Source organism: Terrapene carolina, unplaced genomic scaffold (genome assembly GCF_002925995.2).
Source record: "Terrapene carolina triunguis isolate 2854851 unplaced genomic scaffold, T_m_triunguis-2.0 Scaffold34789, whole genome shotgun sequence".
Taxonomy (NCBI): Eukaryota; Metazoa; Chordata; order Testudines; family Emydidae; genus Terrapene; species Terrapene triunguis.
This window is the reverse complement of record NW_020699140.1, coordinates 1-13,758: the sequence shown is the minus strand read 5'-3', so window position 1 is coordinate 13,758 and position 13,758 is coordinate 1. Positions and strand designations below refer to the sequence as shown.

At 52.3% G+C, this 13,758-nt stretch overlaps 1 protein-coding gene across 1 annotated transcript; it reads left to right on the top strand.

Annotated features, from left to right (window-relative positions):
• Positions 1-4,156: 4,156 nt before the first annotated feature.
• On the top strand, positions 4,157-13,034 carry LOC113405261 (paxillin-like; the record flags this gene model as incomplete). The annotated part of the gene is made up of 5 exons (XM_026646289.1): positions 4,157-4,332; positions 4,426-4,513; positions 9,523-9,670; positions 10,152-10,353; positions 11,986-13,034. Coding segments are annotated over 5 exons (774 nt in total), but the record flags the coding sequence as incomplete, so codon positions are not given.
• Positions 13,035-13,758: the final 724 nt, after the last annotated feature.

Here is a 13,758-nt window from a genome sequence, read left to right as displayed (position 1 = left end):
GGGAGTTGTCCCTCGGTGGCGGGGGCTGCTGAAGAGCAGGGGGTGTGGCTGGTGTCTGCTGGAGAACAGGGGAGCCATCTCGGGGCTGCTGGGGTGTATAGCGGAGGTCTCTTGGTAGCTGGGGGATAGCAGGGGGATCCCTCAGTAGTTGCAGCTGCTGTGGAGCGGTGGGGCGGGGGGTCTCTCACTGGCTGGAGCAGCGGGGGGGGGGGGAGATCCCCAGCAGTTGGGGCAGCAGGAGAGTGGCTGGTGGGGCCCCCGGTGGCTGAAGCGGCTGGTGGGCAGCTGGGGAGTGCGTCGGCAGCTGGAGTGTCTGGTGATCGGCGGGCAGGTCTCTCGGGTTCTGGAGCAGCTCACCTGTGGGGGGGCAGTCCCCCGGTGGCTGGTAAGCAGGGGAGAACCCCTCTGTGGCTGGGGGGCAGTGGGGCTCGGCATCTGGGGCAGCTCACACGTGGCGGGGCTGACCCTTGGCTGCTGGTGAGCGGCGGGGGAGTCCCTCTGCGGCTGGAGTGCAGTGGGGGCATCTCTCTGCCTTTGGAGCAGCTGGCATGTGGCGGGGCAGTCTCCCGGTGGCTGGAGCTGCCGGTGGGCGGCGGGTCGGAGCCTTGCTTGCTGGAGCGCATCAGAAAGCTCCGCAGGCACCATGAGCGGCGGCGGCTGCTGGGGCGCGGGGCAGGAGAGCGGCTCAGGCAGCCGGGGCTGGGGCGCGTGGCTGGGCTCCCTGGGCCGCACAGGAAGTGGCAGCCGGGGTGCGGGGCAGGAATCCCCCGGCGGCCCGAGCAGCAGGGGCTGGGGCGTGTGGCGGGGGTCCCCAGGTTGCATTAGCAGCAGCAGCTGGGGCGCAGGGCCGGGATCCCCCAGTGGCTCGGGCATCAGCGGCTGGGGCATGTGGCGGGGGCCCCCAGGCTGCGTGAGCGGGGGCCCCCAGGCTGCGTGAGCGGGGGCCCCCAGGCTGCGTGAGCGGCGGCCGGGGACAGGGTGCGGGGCAGCAATCCCCCAGCGGCTTAAGCAGCAGCGGCTGGGGCGCGTGGCGGTAGCGCCCCGGTGGCATGGGCGGCGGCCGGGGTATGGGAGGGGGCAGCCCCCCGGTGGCATGGGTGGTGGGGAAGCCGCGGGAGAGTCTCCTGGGGGGGTAGATGCTGGGGCTCAGCGGGGCAGTTACCTGGCGCCGGGAGCGACAGCTGGGCAGCGGGGTTTTTTCCGGCAGCTGGGACATGTGGGGACAGACTCCTGGCGGTAGCAGCAGCTGGGCGGCAGTGGATCTCTCCGGCAGCAGGGGAGTGGGGGGGCAGTCTCTCAGCGGTTGCGGCTGCTGGCGATTAGCAGGCGATTCTTCCTGTGGCAGGAGCCCGGCGGGGCAGACTCCCGGCGGCTGGAGAGTGGGGTGTAGGTTCCTCCTCTTGGTGATGTCTCAGCAGGCTGGTCTCGAGATGTGGGAGCTGCTTGCGGCAGCATCTCGGGGGGGGGGCGGGGGCGGATCCTTCCTGTTCTCGTTCTTCCCTCTGGATCTGCTGGTTCGCCATGTCCCCGAGGGCAGTGGCCGGGAGCCTGTGCAGAGCAGTCGGGCGTGCTGGGGCAGTGGTCGGTGTCTTGGGCTGTGTTTTAGGGGCAGCAGGATGCATCTCGGGGCACCATTAGCTCTTGTGGAGTAGCAGATACAGTGGTGTAGCAGCTTATCATAAAAAAGATGATTAAACTGATAAGAACAGATATAAAATTTTATTAGAAAATGTTTAAAAATAGATGATACAGAGAGTTTGAAACGTCAGTTATTGGTCATTGGGGGTGTCAAGGCTGCTTCCCCACTTTTGAACTTTAGGGTACAAATGTGGGGGCCTGCATGAAAACTTCTAAGCTTAACTACCAGCTTAGATCTGGTCCGCTGCCACCACTCCCAAAGCTAATTCCCTTCCCTGGGTAGCCTTGAGAGACTCTTCACCAATTCCCTGGTGAATACAGATCCAAACAAGGAAAAATCAATCAGGTTCTTAAAAAGAAGGCTTTTAATTAAAGAAAAAGGTAAAAATCATCTCTGTAAAATCAGGATGGAAAATAACTTTACAGGGTAATCAAACTTAAAGAGCTCAGAGGACCCTCCCTCTAGCCTTAGGTTCAAAGTACAGCAAACAGAGATGAAACACTCTAGCAAAAGGTACCTTTACAAGTTGAGAAAACAAAGAGAAACTAACACGCTTTGCCTGGCTGTTTACTTACAAGTTTGAAATATGAGAGACTTGTTTAGAAAGATTTGGAGAGCCTGGATTGATGTCTGGTCCCTCTTAGTCCCAAGAGCGAACAACTTCCCAAAACAAAGCGCACAAACAAAAGCCTTCCCTCCCACCAAGATTTGAAAGTATCTTGTCCCCTTATTGGTCCTTTGGGTCAGATGTCAGCCAGGTTACCTGAGCTTCTTAACCCTTTACAGGTAAAAGGATTTTGGAGTCTCTGGCCAGGAGGGATTTTATAGTACTGTACACAGGAGAGCTGTTACCCTTCCCTTTATAGTTATGACAGGGGGTAACATACAGAGTATAGGGGGATGCTAGTATTTTGGTATTGGACAGCACAAAACATATACAGTCTACAATGTCCCCGATTTTGGGGGGGGGGGTGTATACAGTGGGTGAGATCAAGATACAGTCAGCAAGCAGTGAGGGTACATCACTCATACAAAAAGTACAGGCAGTTGTGGGTATATAATTAAGCAGGCCGGGTAATGGGGATGGGTGACCCTCGCATGATGGGGTTCGGTTCGGTGTGCTCAGAGAATAGGCTCCAACAGAGAGAGTCTACTGGTCTCTTAGCCAAAAGGCAGAGAAGTTTTTTCACTTCAAGGTCCCAGAAGCAAAGACAAGGTTTTCATCTTAAGGCCAAAAGACCAAAAACATCAAGACACTTGATCACGGCCTTGGATAGACCAAGAGACTACCTACACTTGACCAGAGCTCAGAGAGCCGGGAAGCTGCAATATGCTGCAAAACGAGACAGCCGTACCTCCGCCACAGCTTTCTACATCACGACAAGGAGCTCCCAGACAAGGACCAAATGCCATCAAGGAGACTTGGACAACTAGGAAACTCTTAAGTGACAATCACTCCCCCTAAATCACTCCAATGTAATAATTCAAAGCAAGAACTCCACACAATTCTGCTTAAAGACCGAGAATTCTTTCAGTCTGGTTACTTGGGTTCCTTTCGCTGCTTTCCCTGGCTGCTGCTGCGTACTCCTAGATTGCATAAACCCACCCACTTCCTGTGACGTACTCGGTCACTGTTAACTCTCGCAGCAAAACAGATACAAGAAAACGTGTGCAAGCATTATCCCGGCTGGCCAAACTGCATGGGGCTCTTTTACAGTTAGTGCGGCTCCTGGAGCTCTGCCCCATTCTCCACCTACCAGACTGGGGGGGGAGCTCAGGGCTTCTGCCCTGCGGCAGGATAGTGGTGCTAGGGGCTTCTGCTGGAGGAGACTGGTGCCTGCCACTTTCCATGCACAGAATGATTAGGGCAGATTGCCTAGAAAAATGCTGCAAGAAAAGCTGACCTCTCTCTCTTAGTGTTCGCTTCTCTATCTTCTGTCTCACCCAGGACCGCTCATTAATTTCGAGGAAAACACCGCGGACACGCACACTGACAACAAGCGATGTACGTGAAAAAGAGAGAATGGTAATCGTTTGGCAGGCATTGAGAGAGTGAGAAAATCTAGCTTATATTCAAGAAAAAATAACTATTCTAGGCTTTAATAGCCTACAAATCATAGATGCACATAGTTTGAAATCACTTGCTCACCAAGTTCTCAGAATATTTCGATTGATCGATAGATCTTCCTTCGCTTCTCTCAAAACCCTCTATCCTTTCATCAGCACTCTGTGATATTTACTGTAAAGTTTCCCAAAACTGATGGAGGGAAGCCAAAACAAGATCCGCTCGACCCAAGTCCATAAGACGATCACCTGCAAACTCAGTCATGTGAAGCATGGATAACGCATGAAGCGGAAAGCAGCGTGTGCACTAAAGTACACAATTGTATCTATACAGATCAAAAGAAGAAAACCCACGAACCCTTAAGAAAATGAAGAAAAACACTATATGACTGAGCATGCTGGACTGTAAACAAAAGACGGTTGCTTTGTAAAACTCATTTGTTCTTTGTGTAGCAACTCCTGGATGATTATCCAAAATGCTTCATCGTGGGAGCAGACAATGTAGGATCCAAACAGATGCAGCAGATTCGCATGTCCCTGCGTAGGAAAGCTGTCGTGCTGATGGGGAAGAACACCATGATGCGCAAGGCTATCCGTGGTCATCTGGAGAATAACGCTGCTTTGGAAAAGTGAGTAAAATACTGTGATTCCACACTCTGTTCCTGGGGAAGACTGTATGTTCCCTGGAGGAGTGAAACTGAATGGTGCTGTCTTTCCCCCAGGCTGTTGCCTCATATCCATGGGAATGTGGGCTTTGTGTTCACCAAGAAGGATCTGACTGAGATCAGGGACATGCTGTTGGCTGACAAGGTAAGGGAGGAGGACACTGTTATAGTGCGTCTACTCAGGGAGGTCTTGGGGCCTGATCTGAAGGAAGGAGAGAGTGTAACACTGAACATTCTCTGTGGATGTGTGATTTTTAGAAGGGAGAAAGATACTGACCCCACCCATCCTGTTTCGGTTTTACTACTCAGGGCTCTCTAGAGTTCTGAGCACTCCTTTTTCATGGAGGTTATTGTTAATTTAGCCTTGTGGTAATGACTTTGAGATGGGAAAGTTGGTTTAATCCCTCCATAGGCAGGGTAGGAGGCAACATGATCCAGTGAATAGGGCACCAGAGAATCAGAACAAAATGGCTTTTGTTTCAAACTCTGCCCATGACTTTCTGTCTGATCTTGGATAAGTCACTTAACCTTGCTGTGTTTGTTTTCCCAATTGTACAGTAACTCCTCACTTAATGTTGTAGTTATGTTCCTGAAAAATGTGACTTTATGCGAAACGATGTTAAATGAATCCAATTTCCCCATAAGAATTAATGTAAATGCGGGGGGGGAGGGTTAGGGGGAAATTTTTTTTGCCAGACAAAAGACATTATATACATATGCAGTATAAGTTTTAAACCATTTTAAACACTTTAATATTGTACACAACAATGAATGATTGTGAAGCTTGGTTGAGGTGGTGGAGTAAGAGGGTGGGATATTTCCCAGGGAATGCCTTGCTGCTAAATGATGAACTAGCACTTGGCTGAGCCCTCAAGGGTTAACAAGCTGTTGTTAATATAGCCTCACACTCTACAAGGCAGCATGGACTGAGGCAGGAGGGAGGAAACACAATAGATGCAGGGCAGTGGCTGCAGACACTGAACATGATGATGAGCCCACGCTCTCCAGCTAGAGCGCACCACTCCCTCCTCCTGACAGCACAGGCACGGCTGCACACGTGCTGACTTTCCAAAGTGCTTGGGGGTGTGTGCATGAGTGATAGAGATGTGTGTTGCCCCTTTAAGTATGCTGGCCCCACTTCAAGTATGCTGCCCTTTTAAGAAGTTCAGACAGGAAGCATTGGCTTCCAGCAAGCTCCCCCCTTTCTGTCCCTGAGCCCTGTCCCCCTCCTCTGCTTTGTGGAGAGGGGGTATGGAGCGGGGGGTGTGTGTGCGGCAGGAGCAGGGGGACATCCTGACATCAGCGCCCCTCTTCTCTTCCCCTCCCACCCCCCGCAAGCAGGAAGCTCCCGAGAGCAGCTCCAAGGCAGAGGGCAGGTCAGGAGCAGCAGGGGAGCACCTGAACTGCTGCTGGGCAGCTGCTGAGTCTCATACCTTACAGGGAATTTAGGGGAGCTGATGGGGAGATGCCAGCCCCTCCGGTTCTAATCCCCAAGAGGAGGAGCTGCTCTTCCAGGGAATCCTGCAAGCGGTGGACAAAGCAGGCGGCTGCCAAACAATGTAATAAGGGAGCATTGCGCAACTTGAAACGAGCCTGTTCCCTAATAGATCAGCAACGTAACAACGAACATCGTTAACCGGGACAACATTAAGTGAGGAGTTACTGTACGGTAAACCTGAGCCTGCTCTGAGACTATGGAGGAACAGCTCCATAAAAATGCAAAGGATCGTCTCCTGTATCCCATGTTAAGCATCCTAGATGCAGTTTGTTAGAGGGGAGATAGAAGCTGCGTCCAGGGAATGACCAACAGAAATGATTCAGTTACTTGTGAACTGGCTGGATGTGAAGTGATTTGACTTATAAAATGACCTTGAATGAAGGAACAATCTGACTGCTCATGGCAAATTTATAAATCTCCGTGCTCAGAGAGGTGAGAACTATTTAGATATATCTTTACGGCCACAAATACCGCCCGCACGCTCATATTAGCAGACTGTGGAAAAGTAGCAAGAACAGGGAGACAGCTTTTTCAGTGTTCCAATTTCTGCTGCTGTTATTTCGTTCTCAAGTTAATAGAACTCCCCCTGCAGCTCTAGGACCCCGAGAGCTGCTTCCAGCAGCCTCCTCAAACTGCACAGTCCACCTGCTGTCTGGTATTTTTAAGTTGCTGCAGCTGTGACTTTTTCCTGATCCATGACAAGTTTTAACCACATCAGTTCTTTCTGCTGATCACAATGAAAGCTGGTTCTTGAATTAGTTCAGCAGCAGCCTGACAGTCCTCATTCTGGTTAAAGCCGTTCAGGGTATATCTACGCTGCACTAAAACACCTGCAGCTGTCCCGTGTCAGCTGACTGGGGTTTGTGGGCCTTGGGCTATAAAATTGCAGGGTAGACGCTTGGGCCAGGACCCCAGGGTCCCAGAGCCCAGGCTTAAGCCTGAGCCTGGACATCTGCACTGCAGTTTGATAGCCAAGCGAGCCCAAGGCTGCTGACATGGTCCAGCCGCGGGTGTTTATTGCAGTGTAGACATACCCTAAGGGTAAGCAATGTAAACCCAGGGTTCAGACGCAGGCTCAGCGGTAATCCCCTTCCATCTACACACAGATTGCACTAACCCAAGGTCTCAGGGCCCTACAGGGCTGAAAGGTCCAAACCTGAGTCAAGCTGGGACCCAGGGTTCAAGCCCTGTTGGTTTGCTGTGTTGATGCAGCCCCACTGGACTCATGCTCTGGCAGTCTGCCAAAAGTATCCCACAATCCTATGGCTGATATTTTTGGTGGATAGTCAAGTTTTCCCACAGTGCATCATGAACAAAGGGCTAGAGCGGCCACATTTTGGGAGGGCGCTAGGAAGTCTGGGATTTGGGTGGCTGGACTCAGGTCTGTGTAATGCAGTGGAGACAGTGGAGCCCCAGGTTGGCACTCAGGGTTCAGCAATTCCTAACCTGAGGTTACAAATGCTGAAGCCCTAGATTAACAAACCCAGGATCTGTTAACCCGAGTTCTACTCATCCTGGTCTATATTGCAGTGTAGACACACCCAAACATGGATGCCCAGACCTTTCCCAACTCAAGCAGTAATGGCAGTTGCCAGGGGCATGAGGACTGCATGCAAATGGCACAAAATGGAGCAGTTTGCAGCTTCCCTTGTTTGTTAATCTCGGGGCATGGCTGGCGGGTCCCAGCAAGAGGTGCAGCCTGGCTGCGTGGATCAAGATGACACATTGCATACGGGGGTTACAACATCGGTGGACTTCACCTTCAGATTCAAGATGTGGGTAGCCACTGGTCGTATTCTGGAACTCCAGGGTTGTCATTTGTACTGTAGGCTTTGTGGAGTCCTAAAGCCTGTAACAATACCATTCTGATATGGCAGGGAGATAGATAGTGGGTGTGATTGTCGGTCACAGGACTGGCAGCCAGGAAGTGTTAGTTTCCAATCTGGATTAGAAATCAACTTGTTTTGTGACATTAAAGAAATCACTTCTCTCTGTGCCTCAGTTTTTCCTATCTGATAAACTGTGGTAAACTTATTTCCCTCCCAGAGTGGTTGCAAAGATTAATGTCTACAGCACTCTGAAGATGCAAAGCACTACAAGTGCTAAGTATTGGTATGAAAATGGGGAGTGGGGGTGCGGAATATCCCTAAGCGATAAATAGTATCTAAAACAAACATCACACACAGTTCTATATTAAAATAACATTAAATGTACATATTTAATGTGGTGTTATGATGGTCATTAAAAATTGTTTAAGTGGAGTAGCACCCTAGAAGTTAAAGGATTGTGTAGCAGTTTATTGGGGCTTAGAGAGACCTTATGCCTTGCTGGTGGGTTTCTGTCACCATGTACCCTGCTGTATGCTGTTTTATCACTTAGTAGTTAAGGAGGCTAGACCAGGGGTGGGCAAACTACGGCCTGCAGGCTGGATCCGGCCCCTCAGGGCTTTGGATCCGGCCTGTGGGACTGCCTCGGGTGGCGCCGCGGGCCCCGCGCTGTTCTCAGAAGCGGCCGGCACCACTTCCCTGCGGCCCCCGGACCAGGGGGCAGAGGGTTCTGTGCATTGCCCTTGCCTCCAGGCAGTGCCCCCCACAGCTCCCATTGGCCGGGAATGGGGAACCGCAGCCAATGGGAACTTCAGGGGAGGTACCTGGAGGGGTGGCAAGGGCAGCACACGCGGAGCCCTCCGCCCCCGCTCCCCGCAGCACTTCCTGGAGCGGCGTGGGGCCGGGGACAGGGCAGGCAGGCAGGGAGCCTGCTGTGGCCCCAGTGTGCGCCGCTGCCACCCTGGAGCCGCTTTAGGTAAGCGGCGCTGGGCCAGAGACCAAACCCCACCTGCACCCTGCCCCCCAACTCCCTGCCTGCACCTCACACCCCACCTGCACCCCAACCCCTGCCTTGAGCTTCCTCGTACACCCTGCACCCCTCCTGCACCCCTGCCCTGAGCCCACTTTGCACTTCGCACCCCTCCTGCACCCCAACCCCCTTCCCAGAGCCCCCTCATACATTCCGCACCCTTCCTCTGCCCCAATATCTTGCCCTGAGCCGCTTCCTGCACACCGCACTCCCTCCCACACACCGCACTCCCTCCTGCACCCTAACCCTCTGCCCCAGCCCTGCATACAATTTCCCCACCCAGATGTGGCCCTCGGCCCAAAAAGTTTGCTCATCCCTGGGCTAGACAGCAGAATGCAAAACTTCAGTTGCCTTCCCTTCCTCTAAACCAGCCATGCTTCACCTCTTCCTCAAGGAGGGAATTTCTTTCTTGCTTTTGTGATGTCAGTGGAAACAAATGACTTTCTTCTATGCTAGCTAATGGTTCTGCTTCTCTTCTGCATATCCCTGATCTGCAGTCTGTTAACCCTGTGCTACATGCAGCCATAGAAATCTTTGTTCATTGCTGCTATTGCAGAGTGAGGACACAGCTGATCAGCTGCTTTGTTGCTAATGTGCTCCAACAATGAGCACCAGCTGATACTATGCTGAGTGCATTTATTGATTGTGTTTTTAGTGTGTACATTAAATGTCTTGGGTTCCTGACAAGGTGCCTGTGGGGCTCTTGTTACAAAGCTTTCCCCAGACCCCACCATGCTTTATATTTCACCCCAAAGGGGGGTGACTCCAGTTTTACACTCCTCTTTTCCCTCTCAACCCAGTTTTCCCAACAAGCAGAAGTCTGCAGAACCATCTGCCACCATGATGAGCTCTTCATTGGGCAGCAACCTGTCAGAACTGGACCGACTACTCCTAGCAGGGCCGGCTCCAGGTACCAGGCAACCAAGCACATGCTTGGGGCGGCACCTGGTAAGGGGCAGCCAATCTTGGGGTGGCGGGGGGCGGCGCGGTGTTCGGTGGTGGGGGCGGGCTCTGGCGGCGCTCGGCGTGGGGCGCGGCGCTCGGTCGGGGGGGGTGGCGCGGGGCTCGGCGGGGGGGCAGGTTCCGGCGGTGCGACGCTCGGCAGGGGGGGCTCGGGGGGGCGGCGCTTTTTTTTTTTTTTTTTTGCTTCTTGGGGCAGCAAAAAAGTTAGAGCCGGCCCTGACTCCTAGAACTGAACGCTGTTCAACACAATCCCCCTAGTGGCTTCCCAACAGGTAGGAAGTGATGACCCATGTGTCAGTGCTAGGTATGTTGATGCCTGGATCTCACACCTCCCTCCATGTATAAATCTCCCTATAACTCTTTCTCTCCTGCCCAGTTCATCCTCCTTTTTGCCCTCCCCATATTGTACCTGCCTCTTTCCACTGTAAGTGAGGGTCTATTGACTCTTTGTTTCTTTTCCTGTAAGATGAAGCCAGCGGGAGCCCCTCCCTGCCCAGTGGGACTGGACCTCACTATGTTGTCCCAGAGAGCACTAGCTCTTTGGGGGTGAAGGCAGCACCCCCTACAAAAGAGAAGCCAAAGCGGAACGGAGGGCGTGGGATTGAGGATGTGCGTCCCAGTGTGGAGAGCCTTTTGGATGAACTGGAGAGCTCTGTGCCAAGTCCAGTGTGAGTACTGACCCAGCTGCTGTTCCCTTGGGGGCCGGGGGCATTGGGGCAGAGATGAGTCAGTGACTCCACACAGTTGAATGACAGCAGCTAGGGGAGTGCAGTACTAGCTGGGCAGATGGCCTCCTGTTTTCTTGGTAATGAGGGGATTTGCTCTCTCCAAACTGGGGAAGGTCAAGGAGGAAGTTGAAGATTGTGGCCATGTCGGCTTCTTTTTTGGGCTCAGATTTACTGCAACTGCCATTGAGTCAGAAGCTGCTAATGTTGGAAAAACAGAGAAGTGTATAATGGGTCATTTGACCATTTGGGGATACATGTTCAAATCCAGATGGACCTGTCCTCCATGAACGTCTCTAATTCTGTTTTGAACCCAGTTATGCTGACTGAAAATTGTCACCATCTGACAAAATAAATTGGGTGGGTCTCAGTCTAGTTCCTAATGGATGCTTGCTCGTATCACAAACTACCACAACTGCACTAATTGGCATCTTTGGCAGTCTCCTAGAGAGAGCAAAGGGTTGGAAGTGCCACAAAAGCTGATTTCCTGGAAGGCATGTTGAGGCGTTGTAGTGACTCGGTGTGGCTCCCCTCCTGCCCAGCAGAGGGAGTGCCCTTACAGACACCCAAGTGGGCGGAGCCTCCGCCGCCTGTTCCCGCCCCCCGGAAGTCAAGGGGCGGGACAGGAAGTATAAAAGCCGGCCGCCAGAGCTCAGTGAGGCCCCAGCCACCGCAGGGAGCAGACGTGCGGCCGGGAGCTCGCGGTCAGGAGACCTCCGAGGCCCGTGGCCGCTGCCCTAACTGGCCGGAGCTGCCCTGAGACCACTACGAGGAGGAGCCACCAGAGCCCGCCCGCTCCCGTCGTTGGGAGAAGCCGGTGGGATTCCCCCACACCAACCCCGAAGGCGAGACACCACCAGGGCCCCTCCGCCCTTGCTGTTACCCGGAGGAGCCGCCAGAGTCCACACCGGACTTCCCCGAGGAGCTGCCGGGAGGAACCCATGCTGATGGACTGGACTGGGCCTGGTGCCACGGATGAGGTAGGCCCTGAGGGGGAACCTGGAAGTAGCCCGGGGGTAGCCGACCCCGGTCAGGCTGCAGACACGTACGAGCCGATGTCAGTGTGTTTCGGACAGGATACCCCACTGACTCGCAGCAGCCGCTGCTAGGGCCCCGGGCTGGGACGCAGTGGAGTGGGTGGGCCTGCGTCCCCCCCCCGCCACCCCGCTCACGGGTGGCAGGCTTTCCCCCTCACCCAACGCTCAGGTATAGGGCCTTGGGCCTAGCCTGACCACTCTTGTATTGTTGCTCAGCCCCTGCCCCAAAGGGCCTGAGCTCCTTAACTGTTTGTTGCTCAGCCCCTGCCTGAGGGCCTGGGCCCTGAACTGGCTGTTTGCTTGTTCCACCGGTAGTGAGTCGGTGTGGCTCCCCTCCTGCCCAGGAAGGTCGAGCCCCGGCACGAACCTTCTACAGGCGTATTTGGGGTCCAAGTGTGGGGAATCTGGCTGTGCTGTTTTCCTTGCTGTAGCTGTCCTGGGAATAAACAGAATCCCAAGAGCTGAGGCTGTCAGCCTGGGATTTTTCACCACCACCACGTTAAAATGTAATGTGTGGTTTTGTTTTGTTTTTTATCAGCCCTGCCATCACTGTGAACCAGGGTGAGGTGAGCAGCCCACAGCGAGTCACCTCCAGCCAGCAGCAGACTCGCATATCTGCTTCTTCAGCCACAAGAGAACTGGATGAGCTGATGGCATCTCTCTCTGACTTCAAGGTGCCCAACCCTAATAACTTCTGATCTTGTGTTCTCCACTCACTTGTCTGTCATCCATTTCTACTGACCACCTCCTCTCCTCAGATCACCCACTGCAACCGCTACTCCTTGTACCAGTCAATTCTCGGTGGTGTATTAGTGCTGTCAAAGTGCTGCTGCAGGTGTGATTGGTGTGATGAAGTCTTATATCTGGCGTGGATAATGCAGAGACTTGTAAACTAAGTTTACTGCTCTTTAGATCTGTCAGGGTTTGCCCTAGTGTAGCATTCAAAGGACTAGGCTAATCTTCTGAAGTGGTGAGCAATAGATGCCAAGTGCAGATCTCATAATGTCCAGAAGTCTCTTAGAAGCAGGGAGGATTTTCTGATGTAACTGCTGCTGTGTGTTGTACCAAGTGCTTAGCTAGCATTCAGGGGTGTTTCTCCCCATGCCAAGCACTGGATCAAGGCAATGCCTATCTCTGTCAACATCATGAGGGGAAATCCCAGCTGGTGTAGTGCCCATTTTTTTTGTTCTGATTCAGGAAAAACACTTCATTGAAATAATGACTAACTGCACCTATGTTGCCCAGCAACACCAATTTGTACGGTGGGGATATCTTTTGTGGGGGATAGGGAGGAGTGTGACAGTGTGTGATTCACAGTGAAGTGAAATGCTTTGTTGGTAACAGATAGGAGCTGAGTTCTTCTAAGTGCAGAGTCGATTGTTTTGGTGGGTTGTAATTTAATAAGAAGAACCCATCTATTTACTGGCAAAGACCAGCCTGTGCTGCTCTGGAGGATATCTCCTTTGTTGCTCTTGATTCTTCCCAATCAAGAAGATGGGAGATGATTTTTGAGACTTCCAGGCAGATTTGGGCAGTAAAGATTTCATCTCAAAGGGCAAGAAATTTCCGGAGTTGGGTTCAGGTAAAAATGGGGTTAATGTCTAAGCCTTTTGGGGCAGGAGGATGGGAAGTGCTGCATCAACACATCTGCTGGAACATCTGAATTTTCATACTGGATCAGACCAATGATCCAGCTATTTCACTGGCTAGTACCAACTGGTTCAGAGGAAGGTTGAAGGGGGGGGGGAAGGAATAACCTGCCCATGAGGGAAGTTGCTTCCTCAGTTAGTGGTTACCTTATGACCTGGAGTGGGAGGGTTTGTATCCCTTACATAAGATTTTTATATAGATATCACACATGCTCACACAAACATTGGATGGTCTCATCCTTTCAGATGTATAGTACTTTGTCTTACAATGCATAGCTAACCTGTGGAACTCACTGCCACATGATATCATTTATGCCACAATCTTCGCAAGATTACTAAAAGATTCCATTTTATGATTTTTAATATTTTGAATTTTACTTGAATTGAATCTCTCTTCTATTATGAGTGAGGGTAAAGTAGGAGTGCCTGACTTTCCCTCTTTATAACACTCATTATTTTGTGTATTTCTACCATATCCCCCTTAAGTCTTTCTTTCCCCCTAATCCAGTAAAGTCCCAATCTTTTCAATCTGTCTTCATATGAAAGCTTCTCCAGGCCTCTGACCATTTTTGTCACCTGAATGCCCTCTGTTCCCACTGTATTTATTTATTTTAGATGAGCAACCAGAGCTCAACAAAATATTCCAGAATGGGGGAGAGGGT